Source organism: Artemia sp. Qi Xiang Cuo, chromosome 18 (genome assembly GCF_049724085.1).
Source record: "Artemia sp. Qi Xiang Cuo chromosome 18, ASM4972408v1, whole genome shotgun sequence".
Lineage (NCBI taxonomy): Eukaryota > Metazoa > Arthropoda > Branchiopoda > Anostraca > Artemiidae > Artemia > Artemia sp. Qi Xiang Cuo.
This window is the reverse complement of record NC_142811.1, coordinates 16,833,448-16,859,479: the sequence shown is the minus strand read 5'-3', so window position 1 is coordinate 16,859,479 and position 26,032 is coordinate 16,833,448. Positions and strand designations below refer to the sequence as shown.

At 36.7% G+C, this 26,032-nt stretch overlaps 1 protein-coding gene across 1 annotated transcript in view; it reads left to right on the top strand.

The window, feature by feature from the left end:
- Positions 1-26,032, top strand: part of Atg16 (Autophagy-related 16) — a 274,634-nt gene that overhangs the window by 219,926 nt on the left and 28,676 nt on the right. Inside the window, exons 8-9 of the mRNA XM_089104133.1 lie at positions 6,242-6,415; positions 14,021-14,105. Coding sequence (XP_088960259.1) covers positions 6,242-6,415; positions 14,021-14,105 — 259 coding nt within the window. The remainder of the gene's footprint in view (positions 1-6,241; positions 6,416-14,020; positions 14,106-26,032) is intronic.

The window sequence follows — 26,032 nt, the reverse complement described above, 5'->3', positions numbered from 1 at the left end:
GAATTAACCCCCTTCCACGCCCACCATTTCCCCAATCCAATCCAAATTTTTAAATATCCGTTTTGTTCAACATAATTAAAAGGTCCAGAAATTATGTCTGAGGATGACAACCCCCCCCCCCCAGAGCCCTCTGGGCAAGGGTTGTAAGTTATGCCCTTGGGGCATATAAGGTATATATATAGAAAGGACGATCGTAGAAAATTCGGGGGGGGGGGGCTTATTGGATTGTTAATCAGGAAGTTCTAATGTCCTTTTTAAGATTCAAAGTGATCAGAGGCTGGATACCCCCCTCCCCTACATCTCGTATTTTCCCGAAATGCGTCTGATAGAAATTTTGAGATGGCCATTTGTTGTCATAGAAACTTCGAGAACAGCGCAATCGATTATAAATTGAAAGGATTAGTACAGTTTTTAATATTTGAAACTCATTTGACGGCAACTAACCCAACGCCCACCATTTCCCCAAATACATTCAATAAAAATTTTGAGATAGCCGTTTAATTTAACATAATTTGAAGGTCTGAAAATTGTTTTTGAGAATGAAAACCCCTCACAGCCCTCAAGGCAAGGGCTGTAGGTTATGTTAAGGGATGTAGTGGGCTGTAAGTATGGGGTTATATAAGGTATATGTAGAAAGGGTGATCGCATAGCATTTGGAGGGGGCACATTGGATTGGTAATCAGAAGTTCTAGTGCTCTTTTTAAGATTCAGAGTGATCGGAGGGTGGATACCACTCACCCCCTCCCCCACACACACACAAACCGCGGGTTTTCCCGAAATGCATCTGATTTTAATTTTGAGATGGCCATTTGTTGTCATAGAAACTTCGAAAACAGCTCAGTAGATTGGAAATTGAAAGGGCCAGTGTCTTTTTTATTAGTAGAAAGTGATTGGAGGGCTACTAACTCTCCCTCTCTCGCCCACCTTTTCCCCAAACACATACAATCAAAATTTTGAGATAGCCATTTTGTTCAACGTAATCGAAAGGACTGGGAATTTTGGCTTCGAGGATTAAAACCCCCTCCACAGCCCTCAGGGTAAAGTAAGTTAAGCTCTGGGGGCACATAAGGTATATATAGAAAGGGTAATCGTATAAAATTCGAAGGGGGCTCGTTAGATTGGTAATCAGAAGTTCTAGTGCCTTTTTTAAGATTCAGAGTGATCTGAGGGTGGATAACCGCTATTACTACTACTACTACTACTGACAACTCACCGCAGCACCTAGCCGCCTGAGGCCAACACAGTTACGCACGCTCCTCCTCTATCCCAATCTATTCAAATCCTCCCTTTTTACGCCCTCCCACGAAGTTCCCATTTCCTTTAAATCTTTCTTTATTACGTCCTCCCACCCCAGACGAGGACGACCTGCTTTCCGTTTAGCCCTAGACGGTTGGCCGAAAAGAACATTCTTCGGAACTCTGTCATCCTTCATCCGCACAACGTGCCCTAGGCACCTCAACCTTTCTTTCATTATAGCCCTAGAGAGCGGTATTGAACAACATTTTTCGTATAGCTTATTGTTTGAAATACGGTCAGTCAGCCGGGTACCCAGAACAATCCTTAAACAATTTCTCTGGAAAACATCTAGCAAATCTTCAGCCGCTTTTCGGAGCGCCCATGCTTCAGAGCCATATTTAACCACTGTCATCACTTAGCTTCTAATATTCTAATCTTGGTTTGCAGACCTATCTTCTTATTCTTCCAAACTTTTTTTTAACTGTGAAAAAACACCCTGTGCCTCAGCTATTCTACTTTTGACATCTTCACTGCTCCAACCAACGCCGTATCCAGAATTTTTGTTCGGGAGGGGGGGGGGGGTTACCCGATTTTTTCCCGTGGACTTTGTCAAACATCCTCAAGCAACATTACGTTAGTTCGAGACCGTTAGTCCACCCCTTGCGAACGAGGACGCGTCCACTAGGCATACTTTCGTCTTTCGTATCTTTAAGGGGCTTTTTTTTTTTTTTTTTTTTTTTTTTTTTTTTTTTTTTTTTTTTTTTTTAGTAACGCAAAACAAGACAAGTATTTACATACAGTTAAATACTACAAGTTTATTTTTTTTTTTTGGAGACAGCAAAAACAGTTAACGCAAAAAGAAGCAAAACAGTAGAAGTAGTCTATATATTTTTTAGCTAAAAGTAAGGGCGAATATCTATAAAATGAAATCCAGGCAACGATTTTTCTTCTCTGCAAAAATGTCGATGACCTTGTCAGGGCAGATGTCAACGTCCCTATGGACTGCAAGGAGGGCTAAGCCACTAAATCGTTCCTCTCCTGTTGAATTTCTCAGCCAGGTTTTGAGCCTTCTGAGCGTTGAGAAACTTCTTTCCGGAGTAGCAGTGCTAACAGGTAACGTCGCAAGAACAGCCAGAAGAAGAGAAACATTTGGAAAAAAGGTGGCGTCACATGCCTGAAGCGAAGACAATGTCGAAAAACGACGTAATGTCACGCTTCCTCTTCATGTTGAAAATCGCTCTTCTCTTCTTCAAGTCCGAAATTGAACTGAACTCAACTGACTATCTTGCACTTTCTTATAACATTTACCTCGAGCCCCCGTTAATCCTAATTTACTATGCAAGGTCTGACGTTGCATAATAAGGCAAACATGGGGTTACCTAATTGCGTAAGCTGATCACAGCCGTTTACCCACAAAATTGCAATAGGATTTTTGTATGCCACAAAATGCAATAGGATAATAGCGCATATTAACCCTAATTTACTATGCAAGGTCAGGTGAACATGGGGTTACCTACGGTTGATCAGAACCGTTTACCCACAAAATGCAATAGGATTTAGTTAGGGAGCATATTTTTTTCTGGTAAGGTTTTGTCTTTACATGTATTCTTTAGACTAATTTTCGACTCGGTAACAAATTTCGGGGGGGGGGGGCAACCATCTTTACTAATAATACTACCAAAGTAACTTAAGCTGTCCACCTGATCAATCTTTTCATTACCCAACTTCACCTTTTCATCTTCACTTATTCCTAGCCTTAGTGACTTGGTCTTTTTAACATTAATTTTCAAACCTATTCTAGCACCCTGAACTCGCAAAACCTCTAAAACTTCATTCATTTTGCTCACACTTTCATCTAGGATGCTTAAATCATCAGCATAATGAAAGTTTAGGAGACTCCTTCCTCTCCATTTGATTCTGTGGTGTCCCATTGCCTTTCCTGTACTCTTTAATAGAAGAGCCGTCAAAATAATCCATATAAAGGGGGATAGAACACAACCCTGCTTAACTCCTGATTTAGTACAAAACCAGCTGCTAACCTCATTTCCTACCTTAACCGCAGCAGTGTTAGTCTCGTACATAGCACTAATACTCTTCCCATCAAAACCTCGTATTTTCGAGGTTTTGATCACAATTTGCGCTTTACTGAAAACAAAATACCGTACGTTTGAAATGTTTTCATCTTTCCTAGTTTCATAAATGAAAAATTATCAAAACCTTAACAAATAAATGTCAGTATATGTCAATTTAACTGACAATCCACGGTCATTTGTTTATTTTATTTTTTTTTTAGTAAAGCGCAAATTGTGTTCTAGTCTTGAGAAGGCATAGGGGTTATCAGCCCTACTCATGTTAATGTTTCCTCGTTTTGAGTTTGACTCGGCTATCTATTTAATTTCTGTTCGTTTTGAGTTTCATTTATTTATTGATATTTGTGTTAGTTTTTTTGATTTGTGTCAGTTTTACGCTTGGAAGATTATTTGACTTTATTTTTGCTCATTCTTGGCTTAATGGAGCTCTTTACTTTTCTTTGAAAAACCTGCCTTGTGGAAGAAGTTTTTTAAATCAATATCCCCAAAAGGGAGACTTCAAGGTCTTAAAACAAAGTTATACTCAAAATTATGAAGATGGTCCTTCTGAATTACCCATGATGATTCGCGTAAGTTTGCCGTACTGGTTCATTTCGTATTTTTTTTCACTAGTAATTCAGATTTCTGATTATATCCTGTTCCTTTGACTCCGATGAATGCCTATTCATGCTTAAATTTGGGATGTTTCCTGAGGGGCACGTACCCATTAATTTTATTTCGGGGAGGGCAATGATAAAAAAACCAAATAGTTGGATAATCCGAATAATAAGTGCTCGGAAAATCAAGAATGTTTGAGATTTTGAGGCGGATAGCCCCCGAGACTCCCCTCTCACTTTGCGCACGTCCCCGCTTCTTGCAGTGTTATTTAATTCATATTAATTTAATTTTAAAGTAATAGTTATTGTAATCGTTAAAGTGTTATTTAATTTTAATAAAGCAATGAAACAAAAATAAAAAAACTTTCTCAACGGGGAAAAAAATCTTTAAAAAAAAATAACACACAGAAAAAATACGGCAATTAAACACACGAAGAAGAAAAAATTATGTAAATAGATAAGTAAGAAAAAAACTCATATATTAAACACACTTCCGGCACTGGCGTTTTAACACAAGAAACAAAAGCGAATGTCTATAGCGAAATCATGCTTCACCCTCCTCTTACAATCAGTGTATAAATGGGAATGTATCAAAAATGAAGACTATATTTACTTGAACAAACAAAAAAAGCTCACCTATTCCCAGGTCCATAACCCCTAATTAAATATCACAGGTTAATCAACCAATTCATGAATTATAAATTGAATGGATTTTTTTGGTTGCTAGTTTAGCAACAAATCCGTTGACTTTTCCCAGCTTTTACCTCATTCTGACATTTGTTCGCAAGGTTATCATTTTAGTTGCAGCTGAATATGATTATAATTACTATAATTTTGTTGGGTGTTGTTTGGAGGTTCGTTAGTTTTCGGGTCCGGTAAGTTGAGCTCTAATTATATTTTTTTTTTTGGGGGGGGGGGTTTGGTTTTTTGATTTATTAGGAGGGTTTTCTCCCGTACAAGCATGCTTCAGGGAATCGATGATGTATATTTTTTTTTTTTAATAAACCCAGTGTTACTTTCGGGACAATTATTAAAATCACTACGGGTTGAATATTTTACCTGTTTTTTAATTAAACTATTATAAATTGAATTTATCCTAAAATCCCCTTCATCTCTATTGATACTAATACCCCCATAGATAATCTTCTTTAGTTCTATAATTTCTCTGAAACTTTATAAAAGTCCTTCAGACGTATCTACAATTTTTGTCTCATCAATTAAAATACTGTGATGAGGAAAATTATATACGTGATCTGCAACAGCTGACTCAAACGTTTCCGGTTTTTTATTATGTTTTAGCAAGCAATCTATGGTATTTTTGTGTTGCTGTAGCCTATTTTCTAAATTATGCTGTGTTCTTTCCACATAAAATTTACCACAAGAGCATGGAATTTTTTATAATTTTGTATTCATTTGGGGTGAGAGATATTTCCTAGGCATTCCTGAATTGCTTCCTAAAATATTATCTTGTTGTAAAGCCCCCGTTAGAAACTACTTTTGGCCAAATATTTTCCATGCAAAGAGGTTTGAAATCCCTATTCTTAAATATTTGTGTAGATGAAAACTTATAAGAACGACGCAGTTGATTTTCAACCTCAATAGTCAATTTATCTTAAGGTGTACGATGTACGTAACTTACTTATTTCGCCCTCTTTGTTTGTCATTAAATAATAATTTCAATGGTTTTCAGTAACTGTAGACACCCCATCCTCCCCAATTCAAATTTTGGTTGTGCAATTGTGGGTACATACCGAGGGGCTGCCCAATTTAAAAAAATAATGCACATTCTGTGGCATGAACCATATGTGGCTCGAAGTGTTTTATGTATGTCGTGAGGTGTACCATGCATGTCATAAGGCGGCGTTTTGTGACGGAAGTGCGTTAAGTAGATGAAGTAAGTGGCACTCTGAAGCGTACATAACGTGACAGTGTGGGCAACTCTCCTGTGCAAATATTAGTTGTGGCAGTTTTTGAATTGCCTACGTACGCAAACAACCTTTTTTCGCACATGTCTGCCGCTTTACCACCTTAAAAAAACATGGAAGTCAAATATTTGCAATTCATTAGTGATTATGCAAGAGCTACATCATCGCAGTATTTTACACTTCATATATTACCTTGTCACTGGTTTGAAAAAGCTTGAATCAAGCTACCATATCCATCTTTAGGCCAGACCCTTAAGCTAAAGACACAGTTAACTGCTTTTTCATCTCTGCTAAGATACTCAAAATTGTTCTCGTCACGCTTGGAATGAATGAAAACGAAAGTAAATACACTGTTATAATTCTTCTTTCAGTATCAATTTGTTATACATTTTAGGTATAAGCACAAAGCTCACAGTGTCCAGATGTAACGACATCGCCGTGCTTGTCGGTGGAACCATTGTTTCTGGACATCTCGATAAAAAGATCCGTTTCTGGGATGAAAGAACAGATGCTAGCCATAATGATATTCTTCTGGCTGGGAAAGTCACGTCATTAGATGTCTCAAAAGGTAATTGAGATGGGTATTTCTGGCCTATTTAAAAATAGTCGTCCTGAGTATTGACCTATGCTACAGAATAAGGCTCCGGCCAGGGCCGTATCCAGGTGGGGCTATGGGGCTTGACCCCCTCCCCCGCGAAAATTTCGATCGATTGGCAAAAGCGCAACAAAGATGCATATAAACAGTTTATCGATGCATTTTTAAAGTTTTTTGTGTACCCTCGAACAAAAATACCCCCTCCCCCCGAAAAAATCTTGGATACGCCCTTGGCTCTGGCCTCCGAAAATTGTTCGATTATGCACAGTATATATATCCAAGAGAATTAGAGGCATGTAAAACATTCATAATCAGATATCATATCACTTTTTTTTCACATTGTTTTAAGTTCTCATGCTGGATATGGTTCAAATATTTTTACACCGCGGTGACTAAAGTTTTTCCAATCTGCTAAATGACCTGACTGCTACTTCAAACTCTCATGCATCTTATCGTTTATCCCAAATTATTACTGGTCATTGTTGCTTAGATTCATTTCTCTTCAAAATATCAAAATTAAGTTCTACGAATTGGTTACGTGTTATTAAAGATACTACGTAAAAAAAACGTATTTTTTAAGTGTCCATTATACGTAGGTATTAAAGAAACAGTGGAGCACGTATTCTTTGAGTATTCATTATGCATAGGTCCTAAGTTGAATATAAGCTTAAATCTGAGTCACTGTTATTATGATTTCGATTTTGAATTAAGTATTGTATGGTATAATAGAAATGTCTGTAATTTGTTCATGAATTTCATTATGCGAATTAAACGATTTAATTTTTAACTTTATAGACAATATAGCTCATATATGATATTTTCGGTTGTTTTAGCTTTTTTTCCGCGCTTAATGCGCCGTTTCGCTAGATTCGTTTTTAGCTATATTTTCTCTCCAGCAGTCCATGTTTTTTTCAATTCATTTAGTTTACTTCTCAATTCAGCTCAACTCAGCCGGAAACCCCATTAGTGGTTAAAAAAAAAGTATATATGAATTTACCCAAGGCCGGATGATCAGGGACCACCAGGATATTTTCTATGGGGTAAAATGTGCTTTTTGAGGCTTTCAGCTCGTATCCCCCTTTCTCAGAATGATTCGCTTCCCCTTAAAAATGTGGAGGCAAATATTTAATACAGAGCGTTTGCAGATCCAGGGAGCAAAGAGGCACGTATTCCCCTGAACGTCGAAGGTTGCATCAATTACAGAAGGTGGGGGGATAGCAATGGAGCTATTTTTATAGATATGAGTTTGAAACCTCTACAGTAGGTTTCTCTGATATTCTGAAGCTAATGGGGGGATCTCCATTACGATTGCTTGACTTTTAGAGGTGTTTTCAGCTTTTTTTCTAAAAATCAGGCAAATTTTCTTAAGCTCGTAGATTTCGATGGGCAACATTAAGCAGAATGAATTTCATATATTTGAAATCAGCATAAAAAAATTCTTTTGATAAATCCATTGTTGTCAAAATTCCTTTTTTTAGAGTTTCGGTTACTATTGGCCCCAGTCGCTTCTTACTGTTTGTTAACAAATATTAAATATTAATGTACCAACCGAAAAAATCAAGATACCGATTAATACTTATGCTAGATCAAGTAACTGTTCAATTGTCGAACTATTTATTTCCAGTGGAAGATTTATTTCCTTTTCATTAACTTTTGAAGGCAGTTTTGGAAGTGAAGAAAAAGTCAAAATCCACATAATTGTAATAAAACACATTTAACTGATGGAAAAGATACGACAAGGATAGAATCGAGGGAAAATACATTTGGATTTCCTTCGGTTCAGGGGTACCCGTTCACTAAAATATGTGTGTGAGGGGGGGGGGGAATGTTTAGTTTCAAAATCTTGGGGAGCAATCTTTTTTTTTTTGCTTTTCCAAGGAAAATACAAAAAAAAAGATTTTTCAAAATTTAGGTCGGGAGGGGAAGCAATTGGTTCCCTCCCATTGGTACCCCTTCTCAGGATACCCAGGGTCATTCATGCCTTCATTTTTTTCAAATCAATGACACTTAAAAGATAGGTTTTCATCTGGAAGAATGCCAAAAGAATCGGTTTCATTGATCTTTAGATCTCGTAAGATCGTTGAAAACATCGTGGAGGGAGGTTCTCTCTAACCTCCCTTCGTCTAGGCTTAATTACGGATATAAAACTGGGGAAAGAACCGAACAACAAATAAAAAAAAAAATTAAATGAAGCTCCATAGAAGATAAAAAAACCTGATTCTGTGTCACCGTCCAAGGCTGTATCCAAGAGGGGTTTCGGGTTTGACCCCCTCCCCCAGTTTTGTCTAGATTGCATTTTTTTTTTTTTTACTTCCCCTGGACAAAAATCCTGGTCACGCCCTTGACCCTGTATCATGATTTTTACGGCATATTGTTATAATCTTGACATAAAGTAGACCTTTTCCCTGTTTTTATGAAATTTATCCCCTTTTTCGAAATTATTTTCGGTGTATATGCCTAGTATACACCCTTTAGCTTGTGTTTTAGGTGTAAGAAAAATAAGATGGGTATTTCCGTTTTTCTTCAGTTCCCGCTAGGTCTCATTATGAGGTAATAAAATGTGAGTTTTCTGGCATTTGTTTTCCGGTATTTAGGGCGTAATTGACTATGATATATAGTATTCAGTTTGATCGTAATAGACTTTTTTTGTTGCGGGATGGGTACTTTACTCGCCATGAGAAAGCTTAGTTTGTGGATTGGTGATTACCTTCAATTGAACTCGGGCTGATTAATAGATGTGGTTTCTTTTTTTCTTATCTATTTATGTTTTTCTAGTTGTATTTTTAATTTTCTTTTTTGTTTATTTTTCTTTCTGTCAAGTTTATTTTCTGCCTTGTTTTAAGGTAGGTGTTTTATAATTATTGATAGTTTAATATTAACTTCTTTGGATGAGATTTTTGCAATAAAATTACCCTTAAGTGAACAAGTCTGTTCCAATGGATTGAGGGTCGAATCGGAACATTAATTGCTTTTGTGATTAACCGATTTCGTTTATTCACATCTTAAATTTAAAGGCTATCATCCGAGTTATGATAATGAGAACATATGTGGAACTTAAAAGTAGGAGCTAGAGAATCATTAGCGAGATAACTATTGTTCATCTAAAAAAAAAAAAAAAAAAAAAAAAAAAAAAAAAATCAGCCATAGCATATAACTTCAAAAGGTGCAATTTGATATCTATTTTAATTTTGCTTTTGCTTTGGGGAGGGTGGAAGACAAACAGCCCACTTTTGCCTTAAGACTTCAACCGTTTTTTTTATTTTTTTTTTTATTTACTTATTTTTTTTTTTTTTACCGAACTGTTTTATGATGACTAACCCGGCCCTAACTGTCTTATAGTTCATAAGGGAATCTTACATCAAAATTATTTACCTAGTTTCAGAAAATTTTAGGTTTGGTAAAAGAAAAATTAAACCTTAAATTCAGGAATCTATTCAGACATTTATATTCAGGGGGGTTATAAAATAACTGCATTTATTAATGATTTGAATAATATTGCATAAAAATTCAGGAAATGTTAGTAATCCCCCCGCCTCATCGTAAGTACCTGCTTTTTATCAGCATCCAAATCTGATAACTTCACATTAAACTAGCCATAGGGCCTAGTGTTTTCCATGAATTTCTTGTACTACTGGGTTTCCTATGTGTGTGTGCTAAAGTAGTATGATTCCAGGAAATTTGGCATTAGGAACTGGAATTATTGTATTTTGTTATTAGATATTTGCTAATTCCACTAAAATTTCCAGAGAATAAAACACGAACATTCTTAAATTATCTTTCCCTAAAAGATTTTTTTTTTTTTTTTTATTTCCTGAAAAATCTTTCCATGAAAATCCACATAAAAAAAAAAAAAAAAAAAACTGACAACGCAAACATAACATACAAGGTAAAGAGCAACACAAATAAATATAAAAGAATCAAAGAAAGCTTTCGCCATAGAAATGGGTTGAATCGTGCCTTCACACTACGCCGTAGAACCTTTCACACTAGCACAACCCAAACTTTACGTTACGTTCGTACAGAGCAAATTTATCCGCAATGTAGGCACTGCCAAGTAGACTCGAATTCTACATAGGATTTTACATTGCGGAAGTTTATATTATGTTACGGGGAAGTCAACATAGTAGTAACAAATGGCATTTCTGGATGAATGATAAATAAATTTTGATGATTATAAAATGATTAATAAAATTTAAAAATAAAATAATAAGATTATAATTTTTTTTTCTTTGAAAGACTTTCATGCTCTATCAGAGTTTGAATCTGCATTCCACATTTTTGATTTTTGAATTGTTTGCTTGCGATTTTAGACAATGATTATGATGGTTTTGTAGAATTTTACGTTAGTCTATTTACTTAACCGTTCAGTATAGAAAATTACTTTCTATACTGAAGTATATACTTTTTATACTCTGAAAGCTGCTTAGTTCGTGACAAGTTACTTGGTTATTATAAATTGTAATGTCCTGAGAAAATAAATTTATTTAATTTGATTAAATAAAACACAAGTTTTTCCCCCCGTGTAAAATTTGCTCAAGTATGCTCAACTCCGGAAATTACCCTCCCAACTTGAAAATCTCAACCTATAAAACCAAAATTATGCATTATGTGTATGAGGGGGCTGTCTCCTCATACAATGCTGGGAAATCTGGCTCACCCTTCATGGAAAATTTATTCCACTCATGAAACTCCCTTCTCATAAATTTAAATTTCTGGCGGACGATTCCAGCTGATAATTTTTTCTTAGCCCACTTTTATTTGAAAAAGACTTCAATTTCTAATTGTTTTCATAATCATGCCTGAAACTACCATCCTTGGAAAATTCTTCTCTAAAATACACCCCGCCCGCCCCCTAGTAGAAAGGTGCTCTCGCAGAAAATTCCCTCTGGATAATTTATGCTGTGGAACACTCTCCTATGGAGAATTTTTCCCGTGGAAATCCCCCCCCCCACCTACGGGAAGATACTCTAGACAATTCCAACCCGGCAAATATTTCCCCAGGACAATTTCCCTTAATATCTCCAAATGTAAAATTGAGTTGCCAAAGAGAAAGTAAAAAAAATAAAAAAAAAATATATATATAGGAACCTTGCGAAATTCTCCCAGTGTAAAATTTCCCTTGGAAAGTTCACCCCGGGAATTTCCTTCCCCACGGACAATTATCCCCGTAGAAAATCCCCCCCACGCCCGGAAAACTTCTGTATACTTCCCAATAAGAAATGTTATGCGGAAACAATGGGCAAATCCTTTACTTACAAACCTTTCTCGAGGGTTGGGGGGAGGGTATGTTATCCTCAAAGACATAGTTACTGGGCTTTTCAATCTTGCTGAACAAAACGGCTATCTCAGAATTTTGATCGGATGGCTTTTAGGAAAAAAGTGGGTGGGAGGAGGCCAGTTGCCCTCCAATATTTTTGTTAACTTAAAAAGGGCACAAAAACGTTTAATTTCCGTTTGAATGAGCCCTTTCTCGACATTCTAGGACTATTGGTTGGGCGCGTTCACCCCTAGAAAAAAAACAAAAAAAAAACAACCAACAAACAAATAAAAACGAATCCGTGGTCTTTCTTCTGGCAAAAAATACAAATTTCGACACCTTTGTAGATGGAAGCTTGAAACTTCTGTATTAGGGTTCTCGGATACGCTGAATCTGATGGCTTGATTTTCATTAAGATTCCTTGAGTTTTAGGGGGTGTCTTCCCCTTTTTTCAAAAATCTGGCAAAGTTTTTCAGGCTCGTAGCTTTTGATGAGTAACACTAAACTTAATGAATCTTATATATTTGGAATCAACATTATAAGCCGATCTTTTCGATATACCCATCAATATCAAAATTCCGATTTTTACAGCTTTGGTTTATATTGAGCCGCATCGATCCTGAATTGTAATTCCTTACCACGAACTGTTTGATGTGCAGTTGTGTAATTTTCAACGATTAGAGAATTTCTGAGCCAGTGTGGTAAACTTGTGAGCCAGCGTGGTAAATATTTTGCGAAACATAAAAAGAACGGATGAATTGGTGACTAGTCGGCCTGTTTAATCAAATTTCAGACCGGTGCCACGTACATGATATGGGAGTTCAGGAGCCGGATACATAATTTATGTTTTGGGGGAACCGATAAAAATTTGGCTTCTCCATCGGTATTTTTCACCCATCTGACCCTGCAATTAGTATAGCTTTCTACCTTCTGCAGGGGTACGTGCCCCTAAAATCACACTCTAGATCCGCCCCTATGGGAGAGAACTATTGCAATGTAAAGACTAAATAGTGCTTTAGGGAGGTTTGTCACTCCCCTGAGATCGAAACAACTTACAAAACGGTAAGGAAAATTTCAAGTGATAGGGTATACATAGGGTTCTCTTCGGTCTTTGCCTCCACTAGAAAAACGTTGGCTCTTGCCAATAGTTAGTAACGTTTTCGGTTTGTGCCAATTATATTCTCAAAAATAGATATATTCGAAAATTTTGCTGCCTGGCTCTTTATACAATTCCGCTTGGTCCAAAAGAAAAGAAAGAAAAAAACAGTTTAGGTAAGGGTTTGCCTTCAAGGGCTTAAAGTTTCAAAATTTCACTAAATCTAGTATTTTCGATTTGCCTTTTCTTTTTCTTAATGGTGAAAAAGAGATCTTCTTTCCACTTATTATAAATGCTTACTATTTTAAGTTTGCGCCATCCACTCAAAACAAATTTGCGCAATAATATTGGTTTTGGGAAGATCCTTTCTTAATCATCTTTTCTAATATGAATACTTTCTAATTGGCAACTCTTCAGTTAATAAAGCTATGGACGAGTATATGCAGTCATCAAGAAATTTATCGTTTATTATTGATTTATGGATGCCATGCATGGGGGGGGGGGGTGATAATTCCCACCCCTGGGTATACAAAAAGGCATTAAAATGTATAAAAATGCGAAATATTCACCTTCAAATATTGATGAAAACAAGGCTCCTGGTAACACTTGCGCCCTCTGATAAATTTTCAGGTGGCGCTTATTCACCGAGTAAACCCTGAACTAACTAAATTCGATCAAGTTCCAACTAGAACATTGTTCCATACTCAAACTCTCAAGGTAACAGGGGATCCTTCAGCAGTTCTTCCGGGAGTGGTTGGAGGGTCAATGTTTAGAAAGGGAATCTTTGATAGAAAAATTTTTATATTTTCTGTGAGCAATCGTATTTCAAACAGTAAGCTGTACGAGAAATGTTGCTCTATCCTGCTTTCTAGGGCTATAACGAGAGAAAGGTTGAGATGGACGGGGCACGTTCTGCGGATGACAGATTGCCAAAGATTATTCTTTTTGGCCATCCATCTAAGGCCAACCAAATGAGGTCGTCTTCGAATAGGCTGGGACGATTCGTAAGAAGGGATTTAAAGGCAATTATACTTCTTGTGGGGGTGGTGGTGTAAAGAAAGAAGCTCTGAATATAATGGGATGAAGGAAGAGCGTACGCATCTCTATTGGCCTCAGGAGGCTTAGTGCTGAACTGAGTTATTAGTTTGTAGTAATAGTGGCAGCATTATCAAATTAACCAGTACTTTATTAAGTCCTCAATAATTAGTTTCTGATTCTCTTGTAGACAGCAATACAATCTTGGCCTGTACTAGGAATGATGAGCTCTGCATGATAGACGTTAGACAATATAAAGTAGTGGCTACATTCACGTAAGTTCAAGTCATATTTTATTTTTCATCATTACAATTATTATCATTTAATATATTTTTTATATACTGTTACTATTAACAAGTGAAAACAGTACCAAGCCTGAGGCCAGCGCAGCTACGCACGCTCCTCCTAGTCCTCCTCCATCCCAATCTATTCAATGCCGCTTTATACTCTCCCAAGAAGTTTTAATTTCCCCTTAAATCCTTCCTTACGACGTCTTCCCACCTCATTCTGGGACGACCTGCTTTTCCTTTGGCCCAAGATGGTTGGCCGAAAAGGACGGTCTTTAGTAATCTGTCATCCTTCATCAGCAGAACATGTCCTAGCCATCTCAACCTTTCTCTCATTATAGCCCCAAGAATTATTTTATTGTATAATTATTATTATTTTATTACATAATAATTGTTATTTATTTTGATTAGCCTCCTCTTTACTCATCTCATCTTATTCACGCAATCTCGCTGCTATTCTCTTCCTTTTTTTTATATAGACTAATCTGAAGCAGGCATTTACACTGGGGCCGCCTTTAATGCCAGATCCGTATCCAGGGGGGTTACCCTTTTTGGCCCCCTCCTCCCGATATATTTCTTTGACTCGTACATTGAAGCTTATTTAAGACAGTGAGACAAATTCCGCGGGAGGTAAACTTTTTCTTCTTCATTCTTTTGTTAATCCCTCATCGCGAACAAATATTCTTTTTGCAACCCCCCCCCCCGTACTTGAAACAAAACCCTGGACACTGCCCTGCATTGAGTTCATGTCCCCTATAAATTTCAAGATCCCATTAATTTATTTTCCAAATAGTTTTCTTTTTTTTGAAGTCTTTTCTTTCAAATTTGTGCCCTCCTTCACCCCCTAAATTCCAATTACGTTGCTATAACTTCCTACACTTCTTTAATAATTCGCTCTTTTTTCACAAATACATAATACCCAATTTCATTTGGAGCAATTTTTTCGCAACAACTATATAATATTAGTTTATTCCCACTTTGAGACATAATTAAAATTGAAAGTTGGGAGGAAATTACCTATATTTTTTTATTTATGGTTAAAAGATAGGTTAATTAGGGACAAAACAATAAATTTACAAAAGTAAATTTTGTTTACAAATCATGCTTGAACTATTATTTAGATCTGTGATTTTCACTTTTAGCTGTTTTCATTACCAAAGGAACCCTATCGATTTAGCTCCTAATTGCCAGGAATCAGTAATTTTAGTTTCATTAATTGCTTAACAGGCTAGAAAATCAGTTTCGCTCTCATTAATAATTTCTGTCTATTTATCATTATACAAGGTATCTGATGACTGATTCTGATGAGGATCAGAAAGGACGGTCGATGACATTTTGTATTTGTTCCGACTGAAGTATATAGGGTACTAGGTAACTCGAAATGGTTATGATGAGGCTCTTTTAACCAATCCCTTGTTTTGACTGGCTTCCATATACATCAGCTAAAGGATGCCGACACTAAGAGACTGAGTGAACAATGATTACTAAAGTAGGTAAGTTTCTTGGGTTAGGTTTACCACGACAGGGTCGCATGAAATGTATGTACACAGGGAGGAGGGGGCCAGGCAGAGGTAGTTTTAGGGGAGGAACATAGGGGGCACTTGGCCCCGGGCGCAACATTTTAAGTAAGTAATCTAACGGTTATTGTCATTTTGTAATTCTTGAAGTTTTATTTTTACTAAAATAAAGTAGGTGGCCCAGTTAATAAAGGAAAATAATTATAAATCATTAATTTGTTAACAAAATAAGATTATTTAAGTAACAGGCTGAATTAACAATTACAACCTAAACGATTAATTATTCAATAAGTTGACAATAATTTTGTTAATAAATATAAAGTTTTTTTTTAAATTATGGCCTAAGAATTTTAAAGGAGACAGGGAGTGCTCAAGATTTTGCCCCGGGCGCAAGAGAGGCCATAACTGCCAATGGGGTCAGGCCCGCTCCCTCGAGATAATAAGTTTTTTACCATTTTTTTTGTAGTTTATTTTGGTGTAATTTGACTGTTTGTAGGCGTTGTTCTAAATCTATCCCTTCAAGTAAATTCCTGGATATACATCTGCCGCTTGGGTTCTGCAACTGTACGGTAGTTTCAACCCATTTTGGAAATTCTTATATAAACGGTATCAGTGTAAGAATTCTGAATTATGTTGGTTAGTCCGGTGATCTAGAGAGGGACTTACGCGGGAGAGGGGCACCCCTCAAAATCCTAAATTTTTCTTGATTTATGGGCACTTTCTATTCAAATTATCAAAAAATTCTTTTTAATTATTCCCCTCCACCCCAAAAAAAAATCCTGTGTATGAATCTGCTCTCTAGGGAAGAGAGTCTTAGTTTTGGCCCGCTTTTGAAATTATTATATCGATAGAATCGCACTGAGATGTACGTTTATTCGAGCCCAATCGATTACACTCTTGATCAATCTGCTTATAGGGAAGGCATGAACGGGAAGTTGGACATTGGCTCAGGGACGAAGTTACTAGTCAGGGGACATATTTGCGTTCACCTTCAACAGACACTGCACAACCTTGCCCCAGTGCAGATTGTTATAATACGACTAGAGGTGTACTTACACGATGGTGCAGGGATGCGCTTAGGGCCTTGTTTCAGTCGGAAGGGTTGCCTCAATTAAATGCCAAAAGAATCTATGAATTGTAAGCAAAATTGCGGCGAAGCCTGCTGGGCGACGGATATATATAAAAAAAATCATGCCTATTTGTGAGGATCGGGGATATTTTCCCCTCTCCCAAAAAAATTTGAAGTCATCTTGCCTCCTCCAACCTATGACCCCAAGGCAGTAGCGGATCCAGGGGGAGGGGGGCACGTCACCCTAACGTAGTATAAAGTAGTGTAATTTGCCTAATTAACGCAAGTTTGCGTTAATTAAACTTGCTCCTAACTCAAGTTTTTCGGATCAACCTTTTTTGCCCCCCCCCTAGAAAAAAACCCTGGATCCACCCCTGCCCCAAGATCAGAAGTTTTTACAATATTGAGCCAACCACTCTTGATGTTTGGTTTTATGCCTTTTGTGCATTAATACACAAAATATACGGGTTCCCATATACGAGTTTTCTTACTAACACTGTCAACTGAACACAGAATGGAAGAATAATAGGGAAACCAAAAACAACTTAAGATCTAAGGAAGGAACACGGCCCAAACGACCCCCACCCCTTACGAATATAATTTGTGCTTTTCCCCATTGTGATTCTGCATGATGTCGTGATTTGATTGATAGTTTGTGACACAGGGGCGGATTCAGGATTTTTTTAGAGGGGGGGGGGGGTAGAAAAGGTTGATCTGATAAACTTGATCCTTGCATTAGGAGCAAGTTTATTTAACACAAACTTGCGTTAATTAAGTAAATTACACTACTTTAGACTATGTTAGGAGGGGGGGGGGGCGCGCGCAGCCCCTGGTCCCCTCCCCTGGATCCGCCACTGTTGTGACAATCGGCTCGATGGAAAGGGTTCAAATATACAATATACAACGAATTTTGTTCCCTACTTCCTTAATGGAACATGAGATAGTCGAGTCGATTAAGGAGTAGTGTTAGAGACCCCATAACCTTCTTATTTGCTGATACCCCACAGTTCAGGATTTATAAAAACAGTAAAAGAGTCGCGTGAGGGTGAGAGAGTAGGGCATTCGGTGCCTGTAATATTAATGTCTCTATTACCTCTCATGTTTTCCATATAAAACGCCTGTTTTTGGCGTTTCCTTTAAGTTACCCCCCCCCCCCCATAAACTCAGCTAACCAATATAGGAGTTAATAAATTCGCCTGTAAGCTGAAGATTTGACTCCCGAGTTTGAAGTTATGACGTGAAGCATGGCACGTATTCACAGCGAAGCATTTAGTGCCAAAGATTGACTAGGATCAAACAGTTCGTGGTAACGAACTGTAAGTAAGGAGCGACCCGGCTCAATGATAACCGAAACTCTAAAAAACGGGATTTTGATACCAATAGATACATCAAAAGAATCAGATTTTAATTCTGATTTCAAATATATAAGTTTCATTAAGTTTAATCTTGCCCATCAAAAGTTACGTGCCTGAGAAAATTTGGTTGATTTTCGAAAAAAGGGGGAAAGACCCCCTAAAAGTTATAGAACATTAATGGAAATCACACCATCATATTCAGCGTATCAGAGAACCCTACTGTAGAGGTTTAAAGCTCCTATCTACAAAAATGTGTAATTTTACATTTTCTGCCCTAATAAATATCACGGTTGCGTGTTTATTTGTTTGTTTGTTTGTTGTTTTTTTTTTTTTGTTTTTTTTTTCCCAGGGGTTTTAGTATAGACACAGTGGTCCTAGAAAATATTGGGAGGGCTAATTGTAACGGAAATCAAAAGTTATATTTCTCTTTTTAAGTGACAAAAAAAAATGGAGGGCAACTAGGCCCCCTCCTACGCTCATTTTTTGCCCAAAGTCACCCGATCAAAACGTTGAGATAGCCATTTTGTCCAGCATGGTCGAAAATATGATAAAAATGTTTTTTAGGATGACTTGATCCCCCAACGTCCCCCGGGGGAGGGCTGAAAGTTATGAACTTTACTCAATGTTAACATATAGTATTGGTTATTGGGAAGTATACAGACTTTTTCAGAGGAGATTTTTTCTGGTAGGTGGGGGAAGGAGAGGGTCGGGGGCTATATGGAATGATCTTTCCATGAAGGAAGTTTTCATGGGGGAAGGGACATTGCTATGAAGGGGGCGCCGGATTTCCCAGCATTATTAAAGAAAAAGATCAGGAATTAAATAAAAAAAAAACAAGTTTTTCAACTGATCAACTGATTGTGATTAAGAGGTCATTTTTAAAGAACTGGAAAAAAAATTCGAACTATAGTTTAAAGAGCAGGGATTGACTAGGGGGCGAACCCCCTAGTATACGTGTTAAAAATTTATGAATATAGAAGTTCGTTACGTAAGTTAATTCTAAGTTACGTATATTTATTACTAATAAAAACGTTCGTAAATAAAATTAAACAAGTTTCGAGAAAGCCATTTAACCAAATATAATATGCAAATTTTGTTTTAATTATTCATGTACGGTGAGCCAAAATCAAAACCTGCATTAATTCAAAAACGTTCAAAAATTAAATAAAAAAAACAAGTTTTTTTAACTGAAAGTAAGGAACGACGTTAAAACTTAAAACGAACAGAAATTATTCCGTATATGAAGGGGCTGTCCCCTCCTCAACGCCTCGCTCCTTACGCTAAAGTTTGACTTTCTCACAACTCTATTTTTTTAAACAATAAAAAAACTTTAGCGTAAAGAGCGAGGCGTTGAGGAGGGGACAGCCCCTTCATATACGGAATAATTTCTGTTCGTTTTAAGTTTTAACGTCGTTCCTTACTTTCAGTTAAAAAAACTTGTTTTTTTTTATTTAATTACAATTAGCTGACATCGTTAAATCACTGTTTTAGTAGGAAAAAAGATGACATCGTTAAATCACTGTTTTAGTAAAAAAAAAAAAAAAAAAAAAAAAAAAAAAAAATGAAATGAAAATAAACAGGACATGAAACAGCGACAAGCAAAAATTTTCGTATACATAAGGAGGATGCTACCCCCTAAACTTTTCCAGTCTATACTAAAGCTTAATCTGTGCTTTATTGAATATACTATTATTGAAACTTCAGCATAAAGAGAGGGGGGGGGGGTTAGGGAGGTGACAGTCCTTCTATCTTTTTAGCATCATTTTGTTCCGTTTTAAATTTTAACATAATACTTTACTTCCATTGGTTATAGAATTTATGTTTATTTTTAGTAGGCTATCATATTCTATATCGTAAAACCACTTACTGGGGCTGTCGTCCCACCAAAATCCAGTTCTTTGCGCTAAAGGTTAATTTTGTGTTACAGTACTTTGAGATTGATAACCAATAATGCAAAGAGTAAACCCATTAAAATTTTATTCTGTGACCTTACCTTAGACCTTGGATCATCTTTTACATGAAGAGGTACTTAGGGCATCCAAGACGAGTCGCCAGTGATCTCTCATCGCTGCGGCGGCCCATGCATCCTCCCATTCAGGTTGGATTGAGGCATTGCGGTTCGTGAGGTCAGCCAGGTAGCTACGTCGTAGGGTGTTTTCTGGGAGGAGATTCCAAAATGCCAAAAGTAATTTTTAGGCCGCAATGATTTTTCAAGGGTTAAAGGGTCTTTTTGGACAAAAGATTCATCAGGACCCAGATTTGACGATTATTCTAAACACATCAAATGCACTGTAATTAAGGCCAAGTCCCTTCCCCCCATTAGATCAGACGAGTGACTCATTGAAAGTTTGAGAATTGTGGCCTAAAAATGCATTTTTTTTTGTTGGCTAAAATTGTTGTGTCGAAACACGAAATGGACTCTTTCCTATGCCTCGATCTCCTTTGTTTTGGCATTAAGAGAGTTTAAAATCATTTTCCGAGCTTCAACGTCGGCTGACCGCCTCAAAGACAAAGGAACTATTAAAATGCATCCGTGACTGTCATTCTTGGGGACGAAAATTTTACGATTTTTAGGTAAAGATTTGCCGCTTCTGTTCTAGAGTTCTCCGACATGTTGAATTTGATTATATTTTCATTAAATCCTTTTGAGGGTCCCAGCCGTCCTAGCCAAGTGAATTGATGCGCTGGATTTAGGATCTTTGGTCCGAGAGGACGAGGGTTCGAATCCTAGTGTACTCGATTGTTTGGTCTAGGACGGGGGTCAATTTGCGTGACTCTGTAAGCTCAGCCAGAGTCGACCCAACTTTAAATGGGTACCTAGAGAAATATGGGGAAGGTAAACAGGAAGGGTGTGCGAAAGTACAGGATGGTTGGCCCCCAACCCCCCATTGCACTTCCTGGCTGAAGGGCCAAGAAACGGATATCAGAACCGCCAGTAGGATTGTAACGTCCAATGCCGTATTCTTTACCTTTTTTACCTTTACCTTTTGAGGGTGTTTCCCGCATTTTCCTAAAACTGTGAAAATTTCCAAATGCTAATAACTTTTGATGGATAACTTTGTCTGAAATCAGCCTAAATAGAAAAAAACTGTATGTCACGTTCGACAATATCCATTCAAGCGTTTCGGTTACTATTAACATCGGCGGCTCTTATTAGACCCCAACACCGCGCCGGTTTTCTTTTCGGTTGTGAACAGCTGATTTTTAGGGAAAACGGTGGCAAGTCGTCAATTTTTCTATGGCGGCGTGCCGCCGGCTAACGCTGATTTTTTTTATTAGGAAGGAGTTTCAAATGTGTTCTAAGCACCCCGAGTGACATATCTTCAAATCTGAATAAATAGATCAGTCTGTTAAAGCTCTTCAGAACTCAAAGGGCACGTACTGCATATTGCCAATGCCACACGTAAATTCGAGGAAAACGCGACAAAATAAAAACACTCAAAAATCTGCAGGATCAAGAGTCTTCTTGCAGACTTTTCAATCTCTTGCTATTCAGTAAACGGTAGAGTTTGCTTCCCTCCGTGTGTCTGTGTTTTCATGATAACTGTCATATTACTCAATGAAACCCACTTACCCAGTACCCATACTATTATACCATTCAAATCAGTGTGTGTCACAATAGTGAAGCAGCTTTTATTCTTCGTGTGCAGCAGAGGAAGAAAAATAACAAACAACTACATCTTGCAAATACCTTATAGCATTTAAGTTAAATCTAGTTTGGAGGCCTTAATGGAAGCTGCTTTCTATCTCCATTCTAGTAAGCAGGGGCGCAAACAGAGGGGGCAGCATCTCAAATTATATTGAATCTAAGAAAAAAAGGAGAAGTTATAGCAGAATCTCAGAGAGTCTAGAATATCAATCTAATTTCGATACCAATTCGAAGATCCTGTAGAGAAGGTCCAAAATTCAGTAGTAGACCTACAATTTATAAATTCTGCGAAGGAAGCCACGTAGTGATGTCTAGATATTAAATATAGTTAAAGCCGAACCAAATTCTAAAATTGTTCCGTAAATTTGAAAAAAAAATTTGTGGATTTGGTTGAATTTCGCAAAAGATTTTAATCTTATTCCTCTCTTCTTTACGAAATCCAAGTGATTTTTCTGGAACGGATATGGTAAAATGTGAAATTCGATAACTTAGAATTTTCGTAGTTTCGCCTGATCGGCTCAATTTAAACTAAGAAAGTAAAACTTGTTTCTGACCTAAAATAAGTTATTTGCTTTCCGAATTTACTGTTTTTGCATTGGTTTGACCTATTTTATTTTTCATCTTTGCCGCCAAAGTTGAATAGTGAGCAATAAAATATAAAATTTCAGCTCACGGCTTCTTAGAAATATTCTTAATTTAGAATCGTTGATCTGAGCTAAAGTTTTCATCTGTGTTTTAAAAAAGAAGTAACGATTGAAAGCACTTTCCCTACATTTTTCAGAATACAAAATTTGAAATAAATTAAAACTGTTTTGAAAGATGGAAACTGATAATCCTTAATCCCAAGCTTAAAATTAAAAAAAATACAATGAAACACTTTGGAAACTAGAGCAAAGGGGTGGAATGATCGAGGGAATGACAAATTACGGCTCATGGCGTGAGATAAATCTTATAAGTGAATAATCTTAATAGATATATAAAGGCAAAATAAGATCTGTAAAGGGGAAAATTTTTTATTACTGTTAGCCACTTAAAATAAATTATAAAAGTGTGCTGCAAGAAATCAAGTTGACTATTGCAAGTGACAGAATAGGCTCTTTAAGAAAAATCTTTGGAAATTTTTGGAGGTCTCAAGCCCCGCACCCTTTAAATACGCCACTACCTACTGTGTCTCTAAGCTGTTATCCCATTTTCTGGTTAGAAATCAATATTGATATACTTTTACAAAGTTACTTAGCACGCTAATTTACCTAGAATACCAACATCAACAAATCACAGCAAAAACATAGGGCTAAATATAGACAGACCGGTACCAAAAACATGGGGCTTAATATAGACAGACCGGCGGCATGTCGCCACGCCGATTGTACTGCAGCAAGCCGGTGGGCCGCCGACATTTTTCTCCACGCTGGCGCGTCTTGCATAGGCGGTACGGCCCCGATAAGTCAGCGCGTGATAAGGTGGCTCATTACTGGTCATTCCAATGAATGGTTAAAAAAATATGAAGCCAATGTATTTTATTTTAGACATAGGTTATCATTTTAGACATATAATATTATATTGCGGTTATTAAGTAGAAGAATTAATAAATATATCTTTAATATCTTTATCACTCTTTTTGACTTTTTGACACTCTCTATATATCTTTCTTTGACACTTCTTTCCCATTTTTTTCTTTCTTTCTTCTTTTTCACACTTTTTTCTTTTCTTTCTCATAATATCTTTTTGACACTCTCCTTCTTTGTTTGTAGCCTTTTACACTTGAGTTACGAGGTTAGTAGTATTGTGAAAATTTGAGTCGTAATTTTGTCTTTTCTACATGATACTGAAGACAAAAAAAGACAAGCTCTGAATAGTATTAATTAAAACTTTTTTAAAACACTTTTATTTATAGGTACATTTGTATTAAATAATTAAAAAAAAATTAGTTATATAGGTAACCTATTTCGTTTTAAAGATGAAATATGCATTTCGGCTTGTTGACCACATACTAGGATTTAATTAATCTCTTATTTTTTAATTAATAAGAGATGCAACTTACAGCTTAGGATTTTTATTATTATTATTATTATTATTAAAATATTACATTTACAGTTACGACAGGTGACTTACGTTTTTTTTTGAATTGCCTAAAATTGTAGTTTTTGGCCTTCCATCTATGGCGAAAACGAAAAGTAGAATGAAGGAAAAAAACAAAATGAACGAAAAATGAACGAAAAAATTAACAAGGAATGAATGAAAAAATTAGAATGAACGAAAAAACAAAAACGGAAAGTAGAATGTCCCTGGATGGGATGGGGAGGTCAAATTAAGGGAACTAAACAAATAATAGTTCCAACAGGGATAGCTCCTTTTAAGAATAGAGAAGCAGGTTCTCTGCTGATGATGAAGACTGACTATGTGATCAAAATATGGAGAATTTTTGTATAGGTTATTCACTGTCTATTAAAAGGACCTATCCCTATTGAAACTCTTATTTGTTTTGTCATAGAAAGGCAGTATAACCTTGAAAAGATACCACTGAAAGAACTTAAAGGCAAGTTGGAACTTCATGTGGAAGAGTAAACAGTGAAGCTATGATCGGATTAGGGTGGAGGCGGAGCTTGTGCAGCCCTTGTGCAGCGTATTGTCCTTAGGCGCCCTTGTGCTCTAATGTACTAGCAGTAGTATACAATTAGTAGCAGTATATAATGTACTTTTACATTTGTCACTGATATGATAGTGTACAATTGCCTATATACATTTTCTAAGAACATTTCTAAAATCATTTTAAGAACATTTTTTTATTCACAGAGAATGTCAATGCGAAGTTTCGAAAGTACCCAGGAGTAAGCAATTTTAGTTTCTGAAGTTCCATTTATGAATTTAAAACATTATAGTAATTAGATAAAAAACAACTACTCCTATGTACTTTAACGAATTCTCTAATTTTAGTCACTTTGCAGTTCGTAGAGATATTCTCGTCATTTAATTTTATGATAATTATTTAAAACTATAGCGACGGCAAAAATTATTTTCATCGCTCTATGAATCCTAACAAGTTTAAAAAGATTCTGAAATTTTTTTCCGAAAATCATTTATTTAGCTAAAAATAATATAATCACATGTTTACCAAGTTATATATTTTCACCAACCATCAGCCCGTTTTGTGGGGATCAGAAGTTCAGACTTTTCTATCGAGTGTCCAGGTTTCCAGTGTCATGTTTTCTCCGCTATTAAGGAAAAGAGCGATAAGCATTTTGGTTTAAAAAAGGCTCATTTGGTGAGAAAGTATAAAATAAAAGAAATTCATGCATAACTAGTGCACTGATGTCCAGTCAGGCGGAGAAAAGTTTTAATTACACAAATCGGTTACACACACCGGATGTTAGCACATACAGTATTGCAAAAGAGCAAAGCTTAGTGATGTGTGTCACAATGACACACATCACTAAAATTAAGCACCACACATCACACGCTGACATTGATTTTGACTGGGACCATCATTTTTGGGCGGGGCACATAATAAAAAAAATGCAATAAATAGGCTAATTATGTTGAGAATATAGAAAAAAAATTCTAGGAAGAATTCCGAGAATTTTGAGGAGTGTTTGGGGGGGAGGGGTACGGACCCAAGAAGCTCCCAAAAGGGAAAGAACACATCAATTCCTTTGGTTATAAACTTATATTTTATTGACTTGATCTTTTGTAATGAACAATCACCAGGCACCGGCTTATCCTTGCAGCATACATAGTCGACTGCCACGCCATTTTCACCCTGGTGAAGATGGGATGGATCACTATAGGATCACTTAGTAGAGCATATGACAGACACAGGAACGCACACATGACTTTTCTTCGGGGAGATAATAAGAAATAATTCTTAAAGTAAGGGATGCTCTGAAATTGGGCAAAGTTTAGGATTTCGGTGGGAGGAGCCCCCAGCGTTAATTCGGGGACATACAGGTGGCTGCTAGTAGGGCCTACTTCTCTTTAGCACCTCATAGGATGTGGATATGGCCAAAAAAGTCATCGAAAATAGAAGCCGAAACCGTCAAGGTTAGTATAATGTAGGTTAGTAAATTGTTAAACAGTTCGCAGAAATGAACTGTATGAAAGGAGCGGCGCGGCTCAATAGTAACCGAAACTCTAAAAAACGAATTTGGATACTAATAGATATATGAAAAGAATCTGCTTATTATGCTGATTCCAAATATATAAGTTTCAGTAAGTTTAGTCTTGCCAATCAAAGGCTACTAGCCTGAGAAGATTTCCCCGATTTTCGAAAAAAAGGGGAAAACACCCCTAAAAGTCAAAAAAGCGTATCAGAGAACCCTACTGTAGAG